This window comes from Sander vitreus, chromosome 20, assembly GCF_031162955.1.
Source record: "Sander vitreus isolate 19-12246 chromosome 20, sanVit1, whole genome shotgun sequence".
NCBI classification, from domain to species: domain Eukaryota; kingdom Metazoa; phylum Chordata; class Actinopteri; order Perciformes; family Percidae; genus Sander; species Sander vitreus.
In genome coordinates, this window is record NC_135874.1 from 25,297,514 (window position 1) to 25,320,150 (window position 22,637).

Sequence of the window (22,637 nt, forward strand, 5' to 3'; positions counted from 1 at the left end):
ATATAAATGAGGTATTGTCATTTCTGAGCTTATCTAATAAGGTGATTGGGTTTACTGTGATCTGATCCGACTCCACGTGGAGAAAAAAAAACAATGGTTAAAACAAAAAGAAAAGAAAATCATTATAGGCTGTGGCTACATTCACAATGATCACATTTTCAGGTAAATCCGACATACCAGTTTGAATAAACTAGGCAACAATAAGGGGAGCTGCTACTAATTTTACCTGCAACTCAATATATAGGTATCACCTTATGGTATCACCAAAGGAGAGGAAACGCTCATTTCCAATAACGTCCTGATTGCATGCCATATAACATTACAATATATATAAAAATTACTGAACATAGTAGCCTACATACGTAGTAGTACAGCGAAAAAGCTATCTTATTATAAAAATTGGGCATTTTATGAGAAAAGCATGACATTCACAACACTGTTATTGCATACCATTAGGTTTATTTTCAGATGTGAAGGAAAGTTAGATTTGTTTATTATGACTTTTTATGTGACTATTTTCGACATACTATACTATGATTTTAACGACATATAACACTATGACTTTTTGCCAGTATGAAAAAGGAAAGATAGAACGAAAATGGTAGTTGACAGCTTCAGGAGTAGTTCACCAAGTTAAGGTGTTGACTCAACTGATAATTTCCCTGTTTTAGGTGAAAGGATCGAACCCCTCTTCTGTCTTGAGAGTTTTTCATTTTCTGCCCATGGTAATGTGTACAATAAATACAACTTCCAACCACTACATTTCAAGTTTTGCAAATAGCTCAACATGCTAAGGTGCTGAAGATCAAATGAAGTTTGGGGGTTGACAGTTCAATCCTTTTAAAAGAGCAGCGAATTACAGTCTTACACTTAAATTTGTTATTTTATTTTATTTTATGACTTTTTTCGACATTCTATACTACGACCTCTTTCAACATATTATACTATGACTTTTTTATGATTTTTTTCGACATGCTATACAATGACTTTGTATGACTTTTTTACATACTATACTATGACGTTTTATGACTTTTTTTGACATACCATACTATGATTTTTTTGTAACTTTATGTGTACTATGTTACTACTATGACCTCTTTCAACATACTATACTATGACTTTTTTTCAGCATTCCATACTTTGACTTCTTTCGACATACTCTACTGTGAATATTTTATGATTTTTTTGGATGTACTACACTATGACTTTTTCCTGACTTTTTCGACATACTATACTATGACTTTTTTATGATTTTTTTCGACATACTATACTATGACTTTTTTAGGATTTCTTTTGACATACGACACTTTGACTTTTTTTTTACATACTATACTATGACTGTTTTGTGACCTTTTTCGACATACTATACTATGACTTTTTTATGATTTTTTCGACGTACTATACTATGACTTTTTTTACGATTTTTTTGACATGCTATACTGTGACTCTTTTCGACATACTGATGTACTGACTTTTTTATGATTTAGTTTGACATGCTATTCTGACATTTTTGTGACTTTTTAACATACTATACTATGACTTTTTTTATGATTTTTTTCGACATACTATACTATGACTTTTAACCACTTTTTATGACATTCTACACTGATTTTTTTCGACTTACTATACTTTGACTTTTTGTATGACTTTTTTCGACATACTATATATTGACTTTTTTATGATTATTTTCAACATACTATACTATGACTTTTTATGATTTTTTTCGACATGCTATACTGTGACTTTTTTTCGACATACTATACTACGACTTTGTTATGATTTTTTTCGACATGCTATACTATGACTTTTTTTACATACTATACTATGGTTTTTTGTGGCTTTTTCCAACATAATATACGATGAGTTTTTCATTATTTTCTTCGACATACTATACTATGAATTTTTATCAATATACTATACTATGACTTTTTATGATTTTTTTTGACATGCTATACTGTGACTTTTTTTTCGACATACTATACAGTGAATTTTTATGATTTTTTTCGACATACTATAATATGACCTCTTTCGACGTGCTATACTATTCGACTTTTTTCGACATACTATACTATGACTTTTTTGTGACTTTTTTTGACATACTATACTATGATTTTTTATGATTTTTTTTCGACATACTATACTATGACTTTTTTCAACATCCTACTATGACTTTTTTACAATTTTTTTTACATGCTATACTATGACTTTTTTCGACATACTATATTTACTATAATTTTTGAATGATTTTTTTCAACATACTATACTATGACTTTTTTCGACTTAATATACTATGACTTTTTTCAACATCCTACTATGACTTTTTTTACGATTTTTTTTTACATGCTATACTATGACTTTTTTCGACATACTGTATGTACTATAACTTTTTAATGATTTTTTCGACATACTATACAATGCTTTTTTATGATTTTTTTCGACATACCATACTATGACTTTTTCGTCATACTTTTTTTCAGCATTCCATACTTTGACTTCTTTCGACTTACTCTACTATGACTTTTTTGTGACTTTTTTTGACATACTGGCTGTTCAATTTCAGTACAATCTGCAGGTTATAATAGTTGGTAACTCTATTAAAATTTGGACTCGTGGCTATCCTTTCAATAAATTCAAATCAGTTTAGTGACTTTACAGCAAGCTTAACATACTTTATATTCTATTGTAATTACACAGTGTTATCTACCATTACCAGGTTTTAGTGAATACAATACCCACCATGTGTGTGTATTTAACTGTCGAATGTAAACTTCCTGCAGGTTGTTTTACCCAAAATTAGATACAGCCCTGAGCGTGTGTCCATTAAAGTGTCCAATAAAGTACACATGAATACTTGACATTATCATCCCCACTGCTGGGCTGAAATTGGGCTGATTGTCGACTGAATCAGTTATGTGTCATGTAGTGTGCTGGTTAATAATGGGGCGCAGTGCACCGAGCGGAGATCCCTGTCAGCCCGTGCTCTGGTGAATGAAAGGTGAGCAGAAGCGAGAGCCCATCAATCATCTGGAAGAGTTCAGTGTAAAGTAGCAGGAGAGTTACGCGGGGCCCAGGGTGCGCTTGTCTTCAGCCTACCGCTTGGCCAGAGGGATTTGTTTGTTTTAACCAGTCCAAAGAGTTAGGAGAAGAAAGATTGGGTCTATCCTTCCCTTTCCCTCCTCTTTCTGTTAAACACGCACACATGTTCCCTCACATATATTCTCTCCGTACGGGGGTGTATTCTCACTAATATAAACACACTCTTTGGCTATTGTTTATGCTATCACTTCAGCTAACTGTCTTCTTCTTTCCGAGTCCAACTGTGAATGTAGGAATAAGCATGTTGCATGTTTCCTCCGTTACAAGACCTTAAGCAGAATAAACTAATTAAAGGGTTATGTAGTGTTTAGAGCCATCAGAGGGTTACAGCCTGAAAGGAGTTTGTTTGAGAATTCTGGTCAAGAAAGTATTCTGTGAAGTACTTCAGCATTTACTTAATGTAAGTTCACAGCTGTTACAGAAACAGCTTGGATTTCACTTTTAACCCTTGTGTGGTGTTCATGTTTTTTGTTACACAGCCAATGTTCCCGGGTCTGGTGGACCCACCACATTATTAGGCTTTTAAATCAATACAGCCATAACAATTTATGTAAAAATACTTAACAGATGTTTAGCTCAGTTAGCTCAGTTACCAATGATATATACATCATTTTTGGTTCATATTTGCCATTTACCCCTGTGAGATCACATTTATAATCATTTTCGTGAGAAAACAAGGAAATTCAATTATAAAAAAGGTTAAAAAAAATAGAAACAAGATTTTTGATCATTATCTTAGAACTTATTTATTTCTTAGAACTTAATCGGAACAGGTGAAAGTGCTTGAAATGCAACATTTTTGTAACTTTGTGTGGGAATAGCAGGTGCAGAAAGACAACATAGTTTCATAGCACCTACATTTAAATACACTCGGGTCCAGTAGACCCGAACACCTCATATGTAATAGTTATGTGTGTGTGGGGGGGGTGGGGGCGTGTACTGTGTGCAGTCATTGAAAATAAGTAAAGGCCAGTGAGTTTGAGTTATCCATCCATCCATCCATCCATCTTCGTCCGCTTATCCAGTGTCGGGTCGCGGGCTCAGCTCTCTTTTCGTCACAACGGTACGATAAATTGAATGTAATAGCGCACCCGCTGCACCGATTCTCCGACCAATCTCCCGCTCCATTGTCCCCTCACTCGCGAACAAGACCCCAAGGTACTTGAACTCCTTCACTTGGGGTAAGGACCCATTCCCTACCTGGAGTTTGAGTTAGAAGAAATAATAAATAGCATCATTTTTCTTTTAGCAAACATTGAAAACGGGTGCCACAGACCCAAACACCACACAAGGGTTAAAGCTGTAAAATGAAATGTGGTTACATCTACCCTCTAATGATAACGCAAGATAAACAATCCAGGATCACCATACTACTAATCACTGCCCTGCATTTCTATGAGGTCTTACTGTATGAGGTGCCTTTTCATTCCTCTGCACCCGCCTAATCAGTCAATTTGACTCGGTTGAGGCCTTTAAATCCAGACTTACAACCTAACTTTCAGTTAGTTGCTTATTTTTTGATTACCTTCTACCTATTCAACCATTATCTCAGTCTTAACGACTCTATCTATCTATGTTTTTCCTGCCGACGAGAACACTGTTTTTGATGTTTACATGTTGGTTGGATTGCCATGACATTTGGTTCAGACATTCATCTTCCCCTCAGGATGAATTGGAATAACGTTGTCTCTGACCTTTCATCCAGCGCCATCATCAGGTCAACATTTGAATGTGTCCAATACTTTTGTTTATGACCAAATACCTGCAGAACTAATGCCATTCTCATCAGCCTCAGCTGTATTTATACACTAAACTAAGATTGTGAACATGCTAAACACTACCTGATATACTTCAGCATGTTAGTATACTGAATTTAGCAATTAAATAAAAACTTGACCTAGTGCCTAAGAACAGCCTCAAAGCATGGACTATATACTTGTACCCTTTTCCCACCAAAATTAGCACATATATGCAGGTTTTTAAATCTAAATCTGAAACGTTACGATAACATTGTACTCACTGAAGTAATTGCTGAAATGTTGGAACAAGATGACATGACAGACTGTCTATGCAAGAAAAACAACAGCATCACTTAGTTGCTCAAATGCCTAAACATTGCATACATTTATATTTTAGGAGATGACCCCAGTGGTCCGGTCAATTAGGACTCTGGGGTCATCATTAGTTTTATAGTTTACCAAAGTTGCCAGTGGGCAAAATGTTACTTCAGTCCTCAGCAGGAGGATTGTTACATCCTGAGGCTATGTCTCAGGTCCTTAAATTGCATCAACGTTTCCTTCACTTGCTTCCCTTCCTCGCATCTTAGTCCGTCCCACCAAGGAAGTATTGGAGAGACGCAAGGAAATCATGCGAGGAGAGAGGAAATGATGAAATGTGTTTTTAGAGGGATGATACGTCCTTTCATTTCATTTCAGTCCTCAGAGATCCGTCCTCCATCCTAGCTTCTCTGGGCAGGAATAAGAGCTTTGAGAAGGCCTTCACGAAGGAGGGCCAGAACGACTTCCGGTTCAAGTGAGGCGATATCAAATAAGAGACTTGGAAAGCAGCCATTGTCTTTGACATTTGAACTACTGTCTGTTCGAAACATTTTTTTAAAGGAAATGGATCTTTTGTTTGTTTTTTTCTCCTGCTGTATAAAACTCGTACCAAACAGTGACTCCAAAGCTGAAACGTAACTTTTGTGTAGCCCATAGTTACAGCCCTAGTTCCCATCCTTCAGCATAACAGCATGAGTAAATGAGCAGTTTTGTGATGTTTCTGTGATGGAGCTCAGTCTTGGGAGCCACCACACTCCATCTCTCACACAGAGCAGAAACACAGACCAGAGAGAGAGAGATCATGGCCTTGGTATTCGACCCTGTCAGCTCGAGCATCACCTGAGGGACTGGATCCACCTGCCTGATTGGATCGGGAACCTTAGAAGTTACCCATTGTTAATATCACAGCGAATTGTGTCGACATTCGTGCCCCCCCCACCTTCTCCTTCCCGCGCACGCTCTCCCTGCTCTTAAGGAAAGTTGTCTGCAGAACATCACTGACTCTGCAGTTGTCAGAGTCCGCTCAGACCCCCATACATCATGGAAGCTGTGTGAGAAATTAGTTACTTTTCTCCTTCTGAAAGCTCCCCAGCTCTGTGGACTGTGACTGTCCACATTCTCCTCTGTTCACACACATACACACACACACACACACACACACACACACAGTGCGTCTCACTATCTTTGTAGGGACCCGTCATTGACATAATGCATTCCCTAGCCCCTTACCCTAACCTTAACCATCACAACTAAATGCCTAACCTTAACCCTTACCCTCACCCTAACCAGAACCTAATTCTAACCCTAATCCTAAAACCAAGTCGTAACCCTCAAACAGCCCTTTAAACTTGTGGGGTCCAGCATTTTGGCCCCACAAAGCTGTCCGGACCCCACAAGTATACTGTATTCCCGGTTTTTGGACCCCAGGAATATAGTTAAACAAGAAAACACACACACACACACACACACACACACACACACACACACACAGCTTGTTCTTCAGGACAATACTGTGATTAATACAGCAGTGTTTCAGAAGCAAACAAAAAACAAAGACAAGAAATGGAACCAACTTACTCAGTTCATAGCGTTGCTAAACTTGGGGGACTGAGGAGGAAAATGTCCTTAGTTGGAATGTTTTAACATCGCAAAACTGATGTTGTGGCTCCCTCTGCTGTAATAACAGGGAATGGGTACTGTAGGTAATGGAGCGAAAATGGAGACTATCATTTGATTTCTATGAAACATCTGGGTGAACTTACTGATAGCTCTCAAAACAGAATGCAAAATAGATTACTATTACACCCCCATCCACACCTACCTGTACGGTGTCTCCACTGCCAATCACAGGCCAATTCAGAGAGAGAGAGAGCGTTCCAGTTGAGGTCTACTTTAAATTCTGGCGTTTTTTTGGGCTTTCTACCCACTGCAGCTTTAATCATTCATAATCCAGCCTGTTTCTCGGTCGCATGGTGCTGAATTTAAAACACTTTCATTTGACACAGGATGAACTGTGGGACATAATTACCACATTCCTATTTGCATCTCTGTACAATGTATACTGAATAGCAGGCCGCCCTCTGCAGGCGGTACCCCATTGGCATACTCAAGACGTATTAACTAGTTGGTGAGCCTATCACTTTAACCTCTACTTATAAGTTTGATGTTATTGCTCGTTATGAGTTGTTGGACTGTTAGGCAAACCAAATATATCCCTGGATTGTGTTGGGTTTTGACTGTCACTGTCACCATTTCTAAATAAATGTGCATTGTGCATAACTTAACAAAACGGAATGGAAACTTCGGAAATTTGACAAAAAGTTAAGATATGAAGTCGACACCAGGACATGTCAGATACACTTATCACATACATATTTATTCATCAAAATCTTTAAAGACAGAATAAATAACATACAAGGCATGAAGGTGTTGTTTTAGATCATAAGACAATGTCTCCGTCAAATATCTACCATGTAAATATTAAATATAGCTTTGATTAAATAATAAAACAAAATGAAAATAAAACATACAGTAGAGGAATATAAAGCAGTCAGCCTGGAGCTGAAGCTCTGTAATATGCAATCATCCACCTTGAGTACTTCATCCAAGCTGACCAATAGACAGGGGTGAAAAACATAACCTTCCCTAAATTTAGTTGGTAAAAAAGAAAAGGGTTGTTGGTGGAACAATACATATTTTCCCTCTGCATTTAATCTGGTGATAATTAGAAAACAGTGAGCAGTGCAAAGAGCCCATAGAGCAGGGCACATGGGTAAGCCACCAACAGCTGCTGGCCATCCATCGCCAGCGTGGAGATGAAGATCTTGGAGGCAGAGAGACTGCACCAACAAATTCCTAGCAAGGCCAGAAGTGTACCCAGGACGCCTCTGTGAAGACAAAAGGAGGGATTTAAAGCCTTTTAACCATTAAAGTGCTCATATTATGCTCCTTTTTAGGTTCATAATTTTATTTAGAGGTTGTACCAGAATAGGTTTATGTGGTTTAATTTTCAGAAAACACCATATATTTGTTGAACTGCACATTGCTGCTGCTCCTCTTTTCACCCTGTGTGTTGAGCTCTCTGTTTTAGCTACAGAGTGAGACCTCTCACTTCTGTTCCATCTTTGTTGGGAGTCGTACATGCGCAGTAAGTATTGCTAGCTAGTCCATTGCAGAGTATGAAGTCGTGCCATGCTAGCAGCTAGGCGAGCATTATAACGTGTGTTACAAAGTGATGCACGTTCGTCACGGAAGTAAAGGCTGGACTACAATAGAGCTGTTTGGAGCAGTTTGTGAACAGTGAAAAGTCCCTTTGTGGTGGACTTTGGGCTTTTTCACTTTGTAAACCTATAACATGCACAAAAAGATATATAACACAATAAAGGAAAGGGGAAAAGCCAAAAAGTATACTATGAGCACTTTAAAGTCAACCTAGTCTTGCATTGCCAGTCCACTCCGCATTTTGGGATGGGAGAAAAACGTACTATGGTTCATTGGCATTTCTTTAATCCAATCATAATCGTCTGGGGCGCCGTGAAGTGCTGGACGGAGCAACGGTGCCTCTGCCAAATAGCCTCGGGAAGGAACTTGTTTTAGTGGAACATGTGTACGTTCAAAAGTTGTTTCAGTCGTGCAACAGAAAACTCAGATTGGACAGATAGTCTAGCTAGCTGTCTGGATTTACCCTGCAGAGATCTGAGGAGCAGTTAACCATAGTCCTCATAAATCCACCGGAGTTTAAAATTCCAACACAAAGAAAGCGGAAGGTGACGGACATCTGGCCGAAATGAGGGACATCTGGCAGATCTTCCGGTGGCACCGGGGCAATCCCATAAATGAATCGTCGATGATATAGACTAAAGTCAACCTACCCTGAACCCTAACCCTACAACAGACCATTAACATGCTCATTGGCTTATTGATGAGGATGCTGGTGCTGGTGACAAAGTTGGTGTCTGATTGTTAAATGGTGGTATCAGTGTCAGGAGCTGGAAGCATTAACTGCGTTACAGTGGATGCAGCTATTTCAGGGAGGCTGTGGATACGGAAGTAAAAGTCCCATTCAATTTATTCCATAGACATTCTTTTTTTAGTGGTGCCTTTTGTGTTCAGTTCAATGTTAGAAAAGAGTTGAAAATTATGTTATTTTAATTCATTCAACAAGCAATTTGTTATATTTCAGCAGTATACTTAAAGCTGCAGAAAGGCAGAACCGAGTACAATTGAATGGTTTTTTTACCGCAAGTTATGACTTTATTGCAATATTCAAACAACATTTTTCACTTATCGCATATTTTCCTCATTTCGTGCAGCCCTAATAAAAACAGTATAATCATAATACACATTATGGACTTACTGCAAAGAGTAGAAGACAGCAAATGTAGAGAGGGCCACCATGGGCAGGAGGCAGTAGCCCAGGACACTGGCCACACAGCCATAAGACACTGCCAGGGAACTCATGAGACTCAGCAGGATGTACATCCCAATACAGGCTGCAGCACTGATCCCGTACACGTAACCAAAGTGGACTTTACCTGCCTGCATATATGAGAATAAAGTATTAGGCAATTCAATCTCACGACCAGTGATGGAAGAAGTATCCAGATCCTTTACTTAAGTAAAAGTACTAATACCACGCTGTAAAAATACTTTTCTTACAAGTAAAAGTCCTGCATTGAAAATGTTACTTAACTAAAAGTAAGTAAGTATCATCAGGAAAATGTACTTAAAGTATTAAAAGTAAAAGTACAAAACAACTGTGTTTGATCGTCTAATCATTTCAGCTGGACTTGTAGGCCTTTATATTGTTGGGTAGTTTCATTTATAATAAAACATCATATTTTATAAACTACGTGCGGTTTGTGTGCAGAAATCTTAATGTGTAAAGAAACTAGTAACTAAAGCTGTCAGATGAATGTAGTGGAGTAAAAGGAACAATAGTTCTCTCTGAAGTAGAAAGTGGCATGAAAAGAAAAGACTCACGTAAACCACAAGTACCTCAAACTTGCACTTAAGTACAGTACTTGAGTAAATGTACTTAGTTACATTCCACTTAAATCTCACAACCATACATATCATACAGCAGTGAATGTTGAATAGGGTTTCTAGTAACGTCCATATACTTGATTGAGAATGGCGGTACCATCATTAAAGTGACCCCCAGTGCAACGCAGAAGAGGATCGGACCGGTCAGATCCGTCTCATTCATAATGCTGCCATCTGCTGGTTTAAAGGGGTTCAACACTGTCAGTGTCTTCTGCCAGATGTGATCAAAATTGATGCCAAGTTCTAAAAAAATAAAATCACAAAATAGGGGGAGGTAGATGGGTTAGAAAAATTAGGTACCTTCACAGAAAACAAACATTTGAAAACCCGATCTTTGTACTTTGTAAGATTGCGATGCAGAAAAAACAACCTCTTTGTGATTAAACACTACTACGTTTTCCTTTTTAAGCGGCGTTTTGAGACAAAAAGGATCTCCATCCACACAAGAAAAAAAAAAATTCTAGTCAGGCCAATCACATCGTGTAAAGCAGTGGTTGCCAACCTGGGAACCACTGCTTTAGGGGGGCGACAAACATCAGTAAGTCTTTATCTGGTTTGAGCTCAAAAAAAAAATATTTGCACATGTTAAACAAATTATGATAATACACTAGAATATATAATGTATACAAAAGTCTGTATAAAAACTATATATTTTGTTCTTGTTTAAAATTGTAGGCAGGCTACTTAGTAGGCCAAACCTCGGGGACCTCTTAACCTGGGACCCTTGCTGTCATCAGGTCAGCTGCTAGCTGCTATCATCCTCGTTTCTCCTGCCGTCACGGCATCACTATTTTATGAATGAAACATGGCGGAGAAACGTAAAAGTGCTGATAACTCCTCTGTATCAAAAAAGAAAGTAAGGCTCTATCTCGAGAGTTACCTCAACTTTGATTTCGGATGGGGGGCTCAGCTTTTTTTAGACATAAGTAGGAGGGGCGCCAAGGAAAAAAGGTTGGGAACCACTGGTGTAAAGAGTCGGTGGGCGGTCTTAACATAAGGACGGCAGAGTTGCGACGGTTCCGCGTGAATTCCCTGCTACTTGAACACAAAGAAGATGGCTGCTGCTGCTGGTGAACAGCGGCCTTTCGAATCGGCTTTGGCCCCCGACTCTGGAACACTTGGAGTTAAGCTTTTCTTTGATAAAAGAACAAAGAACGGCACTGAAGTCATTCTTAAAAAAGGAAGATGTGTTGGTAGTTTTGCCGACCGGATACGGCAAAAGTTTAATCTATCAACTAGCTCTGCTACCTTCTTCGTTGCTGTGGTTGGTTGTAGCGCTATCCTATTGCGTGCAGAGGGAATCTGAAAGACAACCGTTTATCCCGCCCCTCCGATTGAGCCCTGCCAATGGTGAGTTCCCAGACCCAACATCTGGATGTGGGTCTGGCTTGTCAGGCTACTTCTAGACTACAAAGTAAGAGTTTTCAAACCAAAACAGCTGCAGCAGTGTTTCCAATTGTGGACGTGAGGTGTAAACGTAGCAAAAGTTATGTGTTTATAAATGAAAACGTGTTGTTTAGATGCAGCATATTTGGTATGGAGTGAAGTCCCAGTGCCATGTGGTTTTTGTTTGAAGTTTCAATGCAGGAATGTCGCTTTCAGTCATTAGCTGTAACACATCTGACCTCAATGTGAACAAACAGTTGGATTTCAACTAATTCAACTTGAGTATTTATAATGACTCAAAGAAACAATTTGTAGAAATGCAGGTTATTTTTTTACCCTCAAGAAGGGGAGGTTCCTCTTCAGGAGAATCTATTCCTGTGCCTCCCACAGTCCCAGAAGGCATTGCAGGTTGGAAGAACTGTCCAGTGTACTGCTGCTCCATGGAAGGATCCAGAGCCCCCGACACGATAGCCTGTGCTCCACTGAAAACAAAACATGTATATAAAAGGATATAAAAGTACTTTGTATAGTCATAATGTCATAATAATCCAAAAGCTAGAAAAACATCTATCAGCAAAATACACCATAGGTTCATCAGTCAGTAATGTTTAAGCCATTTTAGGATTTATTTAGTGTAAGGGGGTCTGTTTTGCAGTACACACTTTTCTAAAACCTGCCACGTCCACTTTTACTTAAGTTACTGCCTTCCTACATATCCCAGAATGCCTTTCAACATCCAAAATGCAAAGGCCTTGACTTGTGTTGCCCTCAGGTGTCAACTAATTCAATTTTATTCGTACTGTGTATAGCCTAATATCACAAATTTTTGCCAAAACACTGAAATGTGTAAGGCGGTGGGAAAGTGTGAAACCATTGGCTGGAATGTGTAACGGAATGTGCGTGCGCGGTGAGAGCCACTATTCTCAAAAGTCTAAATACTTACGTGTCGTAATAAGCAGGGTCTGTGGAATCGTAGCCATCGCAGTAAGCCACGGTGTGGCCCTGGTCATCTATGTAATATCCTGTCTGGTAGAAGTCCTGCTCAAACTGCTGGAAGTCCCCCATGCTAATCAGAAGAACAAAGTCAAGACAAAACAACACACAATACAAATGTTCACCAGAAACAGAAGAAGCTAGCCTGAATGCCAGGCAAACTAAGCCCCGCCCGCCCACAACATTTGAGGTCAGGAAGTTCGGTCTGGACTTGATCCGTTGTGGAGTAACTATACTCGAACCAGAGCTGTTCGGACCAATCATATTGTCAGGACGGGCTTTATACGATGATGGATAGATGATCAACAGTAACATAATCAACCACGTCACCAAAGAGCGCTTGGGTTGAATTATTTTACAACAAAGATGGCTGCCGCTGGAGAATTGAGATGTGTAGATTCAGCCATCGCGTCTGTTATAGAAGATATCGACAGCGCATTCATTTTAAAAGAGGAACAGAGAACCGCGATCAAGGCATTGGTCGATCAGAAAGATGTTTTTGCCGTCCTTCCTACGGGATTCGGCAAAAGTTTAATTTATCAGCTGGCCCCGATGGTCGCTAAGAAGATGGGGCGGATATACGTCACATACTCCGTTGCTCTGATTGGTTGTAGGTCTATCCAATTGAGTGCAGAGGCATTTTCTTTCCTGGTTCGGTTGACACACGCCCCAATAATCACAGCCCACTTCCATGATCTTTCTCCTCATTGCTGCAGCCCTTACCTACAGTTTAATTCTGGTGCATTCATTTAAAAAAGGTCAACAAAAACATACAGTTACAGTCTAACCATCAGTATCAGGAATTCTCAGTGGCCATGAGATAATGACACTGAACTTGAGAACAAGATAGGCTTCTTCATTTCCCCCCCCCCTTTCTTCTCTGTCAAACATCTGCCTAACATGCTGTTTTACCTTCTGAATAATTCTGAATCGTGTTAGTCTTGTTACCTTTCTTACAGCAGACATTTTGACTTGTCCTAGCAGGAGAAGCTCATCTGCAATTTGTATTTGGCGGTATGGCTCTGTTCTGGGGCCTCTCCGCTAGGGGGTGCATGATATATCGACTCAATATCGTTATCGCGATATCATGATGCGCAATATTATACCGAAAGTGTCACGATAAGTATGCAATATTTTGTTTATTTAACGTGGAACGCTGAGTCCCGTTTTTGGCTGTGTGGCTTAGTTGTGTTTGATTTAGAGCCCGCTTGAAACGCTGTAATGATCATGTTTCATTGGCCAGTTACTGTGCCACTTGCACGTTAGTGCACGTCAGCGCACGGGTCCACTACGTGACAAACCCTATGGAGCGTACCACGTGACGTGTGTGCATGTTTCGACAGAGTGACAGTGTAAGTGAAGAAATGGATGGAGACAAAAAAATGGAACAAGAGAAGGGAATGAAAAGAAAGGACCTAAAGAGAGAGTGAAGGGAGTGAGTGGAGCAAAAGAAAGAACACAAAAGTAAGAAAATGAGTGTTGCTCCGGGAGGAGACGAAATAACAGAGACTGAAGAGGAAACTTTAGTGGCCAAAAGTAATCCCGTCCCGCATCTATTTCTCACCGGTAGCTATCCCGCAACTTTATAAACAGTGTTCATGTGAGGCAGAGTTAGCAGTCGGAAATATTGAATATTTTTCATCCATAACCGACCTGTGGTCCAGCCACACTACGGAGCCGTACATAAGTCTCAGTGTGCACTATATTGTTAATCTATTTTGATGCGTTTTCCTATAACGTTTGTAATACCATAACTTCAGTACATGTTTAAAAAATATCGAAATTAATATCGATATTGCAATATTCAGATGTCATGTGATAAAGTAGATGAACAGCCTATATGTGTTTTGCCTAATTATTTTATGTATGTCTTATTAGATCATGTGTATATATACAAAATGTATTTATTTTTTCCTTTTGGCCATTTCTGTGTGTTTTTTTTCTGCACTCTTGCCTAAACTCTAAATTGTATTATCCCAAACCTCTTTCAGTCATTCTGTTTTTTTATTTGTACTTGTCTGGAAACAGTACATTTTAAATAAAAAATCAACAATTTCTTTTTAATAATCGATTATTAACTTATCAGAATCGAGCATCGGATCGTTCTAGAGAGAATCATGTACGATGCATCTAAGAATCCATTTTTTTTCCCACCCCTAGGAATCAGCTGAGCCACAAGCTGGTGTGCTGGCTTAGGAACTGTCAGCTATGAGCTGAGATAATAGCCGAGCTTGAGTGCGTGCCAGACCTGTCTTACGCTATACTTCATTGGTGATACCAGTGAAACATCTGCTGTGGAAAAAGATTTATTAAACTAAAGTTCCAATCCTCATTTGGGCCCCTTAAACACTGATTATCGATATAACTGTCTAAATATGTTCTTTGATTTATTATCATTATAAAACATGGGTTTAAAGTCTGATTCAGACTCATGGAAAACTATCTAAACATATTTGAGTGTTCATAATGAAGAGCATAAAGGCTACAGGCCACACAGAAGAAACTCACCTGTTTGAGTCTACAGTACGCAGCCAAACAGTGTAGTAAACTTCTTCCCGGCCTCTTCCCAGAGTAGAATGGTGCTGTCAGGGCAGAGAACATGTGACCCAGTCCGTTAGGATATTCTATTCATAGTTGGCTATATTTGGATCTGTCTCAGGGATATGACAACTGTTCAGCCCCTCTTTATTCTGATCCAACAAACTCACACTAAACTAAAACTAAAATCTCACTGGCTATGCGTGGTGTTTCTTTACTTAAAACAACAGGCATTGTCAAAATAATGTACAAATATACTGTATACAATGTAAAAGAATTATCTGCATTTTTAATTGCATGAATTGCTGAGCAAGTTTAACCATATCCTTATTAGATGAGGATTCAGTGGCTTGGCGTATTTATTTATTTTTAAGACAGTTTGCATGCATTATTTTATTATTATAGAATAATTATAACTGACACATTTTTGTACCTATCCAAATGATTGAATCAGACAGCAGGTTATACTACTATTATGCATATATTTTCAAAAACAATCAGGACATAGCCTATTTGGTGCAGTGTTCTTGTACAAAGCAAAAATGAATGTTTTTTTAGGTCTCAGTGTCTCAATGTCTCAGCCATGGGCACATTCAATGGCACTATAAGCACACCATGTTTAAAAGACAGGTGCTGGTGTTACATCTGTTCATTAACTTACCTCTCAGGGATGTTTTCAAATGTGGGTGAAGCAGTTCCAACAATGATCACTATTCCAAATCATTCCACAGCCCAGCTGTGAGGCCCACCGTCATGATGCAGCAGGTGTATGCTGCATTTTAGAGGATCCAAAGAAGTACCAGTTACCTACTGCTGGGGCGAGGTGCATTTTCTACATCTAAACATTCACCATCTGGCAGCTGAAGGGAACGTATATTGAATCGTGCGGTGGTGCGCAGTGTGTCATGCGCAATGCGCATGGAGGTTGAAGCGCAGCGCTGACTCTCCTCAACACTTCTCCAAGCGCCGGAAACAAAACAAGTCCGTCATGTGATGCTGCTGTGTGACATTTAACTACATGTAGCTAAAGTTAGTCAATTCAAAAAGGCTCTCAAGAAGGTACGTGAACCCATTTAATGTTTTATTTCTTTTTACTTTGTCATTTTAAATGTATTTAGCATGCAGAAGGTAACTTAAGCAGTTTGTAGTTTAACGTTATTTACTACAGGAAGTAACTTAACAGCTAGCTAAATTTCGCCAGTTTTCTTGTTAACTACCTAACATGTTAGCATGCTTTAATCCACTTCAGAAAGCCCACAGTTATATTAACAGACGGTCTAAGCTGCCGTTACTTTACACCGCTGACTGAGGACATTTTTAATAGAGCCTGTTTTCTCCCCAACAGTTGGCGAGCGGTCTGGATAACACGAAAACCATTGGCCACCATGGCTGATGTAAGTATAGCCTGTATGTCTCTTACAGCTCGTTCAAGAGCCCCTGCCTTTCTCTAGCACAGAGAGAGAAAACATGAAACCTATTTCGCGATAGCGTTATTTATATCATAACAAAATGTCGCATATGTGGTGTATACTACATGTCGGGAACATACAGTAACGTTACAGCTCGAGGGCAAAAGCGACAAATGTGTGAATTCATTGTTGCTTAAAATGCGACTTTAGCTTATTGGCTTTATGCGTGCCGCATTCACTGACCTACGCTATTTTATGAGATGTTAACGAGAGCTAATAAGCAATAAGGCTACAACGGCAAGGTTTTCCAATGAGGTTTGGTCCACACCACAGTGGAAATGTATGTATTTGTTTATTTAAAAGGGACAATGCACATCAATTGACATTTTTAGTTTACACTCAAAATGTAAATGTGTCAGAGTTACCAAAAAAGCTAACTTTCATCTGTAGTCCCTTGGAAGGTCAACACATCATCGTCATATTACATTGATAAAAAAAGAATGCATGAAAGATAGGAAGCAAATTATGAAAGAAGAAGAGAAAAGAGAGAGGGACAAATAAATAAGTACAATACAAAGAAGGACAGTACCTAGGATGAGGTAAACCAGCAATTGATGATTGTTTTTAATTCATCTCTTGAGTGTGGTTTTAAATGATAGATAGCTGGTGCTTTCTCTGAGTTCAATAGGAAGGCAGTTCCAATAATTTGAGGCCCGTACTGAGAAGACTGTTTGGCCAAACTTACTACGTCTATACTGTACAACACAGTCTCCCCTGGTGGCTGCTCTAGTTGCCCTGCCACTTAGATTAAGTGTCTCTGTCAGGTGGTTAGTGAAGCTCATGTAGAACCTTGTCTAACTAACTTATTTGTCTTTGCAGGATTTGAAGAGATATCTGTACAAACAGTTGCAAAGGTGTGTATGATGAACGCAATAGTGTAATTGTAAAAGTACTTTCTGCAGTGAAACTAACAGAATGTGTTGTGTAGAGTCATTTTGTAAATTCTACTGTCTGTTCTCCTCCAGTGTTGAAGGCCTTCATGCTATTGTAGTGACAGACAGGGACGGTGTCCCAGTTATCAAAGGTAAGAAACCATTTCAGAAGATTTGTATATTGGGCAAAATATTGTGTACTCTTTCTCTCTCCTTTTTGCATTTCCACTAGCAGCCCACAGTAGAGCATAACCACAATGGGAGCAGGCTCTCCTGACGGTGTGTCACAGTAAACTACAGAGAAAGAACATTTCTAAAAGCCTTGCTTTTTGTGGTTGCCAACGTAACATTCTCTCCTGAGCCCTTTTCAGACCTGTAATTTGTCTGTTGAAGTGATGGCTAGGGCTGCACGATATGAGGAAAATATGCAAAATTGCGATAACTCTGTTGAATATCGCGATAACGATATTACCTGCGATAAATAAACAGATATTAAAGTGTGCTCGTTGCTGCCTTTCTGCTGCTTTCAGTATTCTGCTTACATTCAACAAATTGTATATGGACAACAAACAATACACCAAAAAAAACGGAAATCATTTCCGACATTCTTTTATTGAAGAGAATTGAACATTGAATTGAATACAAAACGCACCGCTAAAAAAGTGACAGTTACATTTTAAAGTGCAGTTTTCTGTGATATTTTCTTTCAACTAACGCAAAGAATCCCTGGGTGTCTTCTGCGATATGTCCCAGCCTTTCGCGATGTGTTTATTGCGTCAGTTAACGTTACGATAACAAATTTTTATTGTGTATTGTATTGTGTGTAGTGATGGCTTTTTGTCATTCATACATATTCATACATCGGTCTTGGTTACGTAAAGGTTCCATAAAAACTTCATTCTAAAGGCTCTGACACGCCAACCCGACGGCCGACCTTCGGCAGAAAAGGCAGTCGGACTGACTGCCTCCCCGAGTTGGTCAAAAAAGTGCCTCGGAACACACCGAGGCGACGCCGACTTTAGCGTGCGCGACACTTAATACGTCTCCATAACAGCAGACGGCGCTAATCTGTATTGTCGGCCAAAGAATTAAAACCGGCAGCTCATTGGACGATCGCGTCACGTGGGTCTGGCTTCTCCAGGAATTTCAAAACCAGACCATCATGGCGGCTCGTTCGGAATGCGATCTCGTATTTTCCGAAAATAGTTCACCGAAACGTGTTTCTGAAAACATTTTAAGCGAGAAATAGGCCGTGCAGTTGCTGAATCTGTCTTCATTTCAGATCGACAAAGGTCAGTTTAACAGATTTTCGTCAGATTTTGAGAGACTCTAGTCACGCTCATCCCGCTCGTCATTTCGGGGTTAGCACTCCACCAATCAGATTGGTCATTGAGTCCGACTGCCCGCCCTCTGACCCAGCAAGTCAGGTTGGCTCAAATGAAGGCCGACGGCCCCTCCGACAGACGAAGGCACGGAACAGACTCGAGTCACTGACCTCGCCAGACTGTCCGACGGCCCATTATCGGGTTGGTGTGTCAGCGCCTTAACACGACAGGCTCAGATAGAAATGCAACGCTCATGTGATATTTGGCACCTGGTTTTCCTGTAACTGTTAAATAAACGTTCTCATTTGTTCTACAATCCCACGGTCTGCTAGCATAGTTAAACATGACAGGATGGTAGATGGAGACTCGTTTGCGAGGGTATAGTAACTGAAGAGAAAGCCGACTGTCAGTGTTGTGAGCAGAACATGGCTCAGCAGTTTGTTTGATTTAAAGGGGAGCAAAAGCAAATACGTTACATTATGCATCTTTTTTTAGGGGGAAATTCATTTTTACACTGTGTTGTTAAATTACACACACAGGCCTGAAATACATTCTCTCTCACACACACACACACACACACAAAGCATGCATTAAGGGAGAGGTGTCATGAGAAGGGGCCACATAGTTGGCACACAATGAATTGAATTGGGCGTTCACTGAACTTTCCATAAAGAAGGAAGAGCAGCCGTTCACTGTCTGGAAGGTTATTGTCGTTGACGTGGCTTCTGTGTCCCTGCAGTTGCCAATGACAACGCCCCGGTCCACGCCCTGAGACCTGGCTTCCTGTCTACTTTTGCTCTGGCCACAGATCAGGGCAGCAAGCTGGGCCTCTCCAAGAATAAGAGCATCATCTGCTACTACAACACCTACCAGGTAATATCTCAGTCAGCGTCACTGATCTATAGAGCTCGTACTGGAACAGACTTTACAAGCTGCTTTACAATTAAGGATCAAATGAAACCAGCCAGTAGCTCAGGGAAATAACTTCTCAAATGGCAAATAATTTAAAATTATGTTTATAAATGTGCCTTTGATTGATATTTTACAGATCACGGTCGGCTGCAAAAATAGAAACGCAATCAATGAAATTGGCAGTCAACCTTGAAACAATGCAGGGCTGGGCAATATATTGATATTATATGGATATCGTGATATGAGACTAGATACCGTCTTAGATTTTGGAGATCGTAATATCGTGATATGACATAAGTGTTGTCTTTTCCTGGTTTTAAAGGCTGCATTACAGCAAAGTGATGTACTTTCCAGAACTTACCAGACTGTTGTAGCTGTTCTATTATTTGCCTTTACCCACTTAGACATTATGTCCACATTACTGATGATTATTGATCTAATATCTAAGTGTGAGGATATTTTGTCAAAGCACCAATTGTCAACCCTAGAATATCGCCGCAGTATCGATATCGAGGTATTTGGTCAAGAATGTCGTGATATCAGATTTTCTCCCTATCGCCCAGCCCTAAAACAAGGTTTTTCTAAGGTTGCATCGGATCTCCTTATATCACCAGCAGCTATCTCTAGAAAACTGTACACGCTGGTCTGAAGTCAGCTCTTGTATAAATACCGGTTTATGTGTGTGGACTGGCATATGTGCACAATTTTTGTGCCTATGTATCAATTCTACATCTGATCCCAGATGTCCTGTGAAAATGTAAAAGCTGTTTCATAGACGACCCCTCATACTACCCGGACTACACAGAGCTGTCTTCAGTCAAACTCATCTGTTCTGAGGGCGCAGACACACCAAGCCATCAGTCAACTGACCGTTGCCTTTTTGTTTTCTGAACTCTACCCGTTTTTTTTTGGCCCCAACACGTCTGTTGTCTCTCTTGTGTCGAACAGATTGTGCAGTTCAATCGGTTACCGCTGGTCATCAGTTTCATTGCCAGTAGCAACGCCAACACAGGTAACATCTCTTTCAGTGATCATTGTACACGGTTCACCTCAGTCCACTGTAACACCTTTTTTTTGTTGCACTTCTTAAAGCCACTCGTATACTAAAGACAGATACCATTATGAATAAATAGGGATGGGTTCCGATAGCTGGTACACACACACACACACACACGCTGCTCGATTATGGAAAAAGTCATAATCACGATTATTGTGGTCAATATTGAATTCATGATTATTTAACACGATTGCTTATTCACTTTTGGAAAGATGTTGCATTTATTAAAAACCCTTAAAAACCAGGGAAACAGTTAAACAAATAAATAGTGAAACCACATTGAACTGTGAACTTTCCCTTTAATACTTTTCCCGTTTTTAAATGTTTTTTTTTTTTTTCTGTTCAGAACATAAGACAAAATACACACATGCACACGCACACTCTAGGGCTGCTTGATTATGGAAAATAATCATGATTATTTTGGTCAATATTGAAATCACTTTGTTACGTTGTTTTAGTGATCTTTAGGAGCCAAAATCATGATCGTGATTCAAATTTGATTAATTGCACAGCCCTAGCACAGCCCTAACACACACACACACACACACACACACACACACACACACACACACACACACGTTTCCATGTTTGTTGAACATCTACTGTAGTGCTGTAGCGGTGAAGTGACGACGGTACACTTTGTGTGTCCTCAGGTCTCATCATGAGTCTGGAGAAGGAGTTGGCTCCACTAATAGAGGAGCTGAGGCAGGTAGTGGAGGTGACATAAGCTCTGACTGACAGGATCACCAGCCTGGATCGCTCCCTGTCTCTCATGGTACATTCAGTTCCTGTGTTTTTTTTGTTTTTTTTTTCCAGCTCCATCCAAGTAATGACTTGGAAGAGTTATCATCTTCATCTGTTTACATCATGATTGGAACTTTCCTGTTCACTTTTCGTTGTCGACTTTGCTTTCTGCCATTTTCTGTTGAATTTAGGTGCATTTTTACAGCTTAGACGAGAGTTTATATGTCAAATCAAATGTCAAGAAGTCTGAATAAATGTTTCATTTTTAGCACCTAAAGTGGTCTCCCTGCCTTTTTTCATTGTTAAGGTTTTAATGTAAAGAAATATATAGTGCATAGCGTCGTCTTAAGGTAAAGGTCCATTTCTCCGTACAGTTTAGTTCAGTCACAATTGCAACCCAGGCATCCTTTGTTTCCCTGAAGACATTTTCCATGTGATGCCTTTCATGCTAAATAGATATTCCTGTGCTACAGGTTAAAACCAGTGATGGCCAAATTAAGCTTCGTAAACCATTTTCTTTATTTTCTGAGCCCACTAGATGACAATCTCTGTTTAACAAAAAAAAATTCAGTGTGCTGAATTGTCATTCCTTGAGCCTTTTTCTTTAAGCAGAGAGCGCCATCTAGCGGTGTTGTAGCACTCGAGATCGGTCCTGAGACCACTTTTTCATGGTCTCGGTCTCCGATAAAGAGGACTCTGGATTATATTTTAAAACCAGCCAAGACCACAACTGCCTTTTCATTATTTTATCAAGGCATTTAGGTAACACTTTGCTTGAAGGTATCTACATAAGAGTGACATGACACTGTCATGAACGTGTCATAAACATTATAAACAAGTCATACACGTTTATGACATAAAGCTCCTGTCATTAAGTGTCACAGTTTTTGTCATTAGAAGTTAGAGTTAAGATTAGGGTTCATGTGTCATGTGTTCATGACACTGTCATGTCACTCTTATGTAGATACCTTCAAGTGTTACCTGCATTTCTTATAATACACTTACGGCAAGTAAAAGAGGTTAATGAGGATTTTTTTTAGGATTATGGCTCTTTCAGATCAGTTTGAGGAATGCCTATGGTTAGGATTGGGCATCGAGAACCGGTTCCAACTTGGAATTGTTTCAGAAATTACGATTCCAAT

At 39.6% G+C, this 22,637-nt stretch overlaps 2 protein-coding genes across 2 annotated transcripts; one reads left to right on the forward strand and one right to left on the reverse strand.

Moving 5' to 3' along the window:
• Positions 1 to 7,509: 7,509 nt before the first annotated feature.
• LOC144534810 (protein YIPF7-like) lies at positions 7,510 to 16,086 on the reverse strand. The gene is made up of 7 exons (XM_078276852.1): positions 15,778 to 16,086; positions 15,087 to 15,160; positions 12,529 to 12,651; positions 11,922 to 12,067; positions 10,297 to 10,442; positions 9,511 to 9,692; positions 7,510 to 8,041 (listed from the first exon to the last, which is right to left on the reverse strand). Exons 3-7 carry the CDS (start codon positions 12,648 to 12,650, stop codon positions 7,879 to 7,881), a joined length of 759 nt encoding a protein of 252 aa, XP_078132978.1. The 5' UTR covers position 12,651; positions 15,087 to 15,160; positions 15,778 to 16,086; the 3' UTR covers positions 7,510 to 7,878.
• On the forward strand, positions 16,066 to 21,772 carry lamtor3 (late endosomal/lysosomal adaptor, MAPK and MTOR activator 3). Its single transcript, XM_078276853.1, has 7 exons — positions 16,066 to 16,175; positions 16,462 to 16,510; positions 17,405 to 17,439; positions 17,551 to 17,609; positions 19,522 to 19,655; positions 20,643 to 20,706; positions 21,405 to 21,772. Exons 2-7 carry the CDS (start codon positions 16,502 to 16,504, stop codon positions 21,476 to 21,478), a joined length of 375 nt encoding a protein of 124 aa, XP_078132979.1. The 5' UTR covers positions 16,066 to 16,175; positions 16,462 to 16,501; the 3' UTR covers positions 21,479 to 21,772.
• Positions 21,773 to 22,637: the final 865 nt, after the last annotated feature.

Bases quoted from the DNA above. Each gene is read 5' to 3' on its own strand.
- LOC144534810 (XM_078276852.1), bottom strand. From the start codon at position 12,650: ATGGGGGACTTCCAGCAGTTTGAGCAGGACTTCTACCAGACAGGATAT. The intron at 10,443-11,921 runs GTAAAAAAATAA...TTATTTTTTTAG, and splicing joins GGAACCTCCCCTTCTTGAGG to AACTTGGCATCAATTTTGAT. The intron at 9,693-10,296 runs GTACCGCCATTC...TCATATATGCAG, and splicing joins TGGGGGTCACTTTAATGATG to GCAGGTAAAGTCCACTTTGG.
- lamtor3 (XM_078276853.1), top strand. The intron at 17,610-19,521 runs GTAAGAAACCAT...GTGTCCCTGCAG, and splicing joins CGGTGTCCCAGTTATCAAAG to TTGCCAATGACAACGCCCCG. The intron at 19,656-20,642 runs GTAATATCTCAG...TGTGTCGAACAG, and splicing joins GCTACTACAACACCTACCAG to ATTGTGCAGTTCAATCGGTT.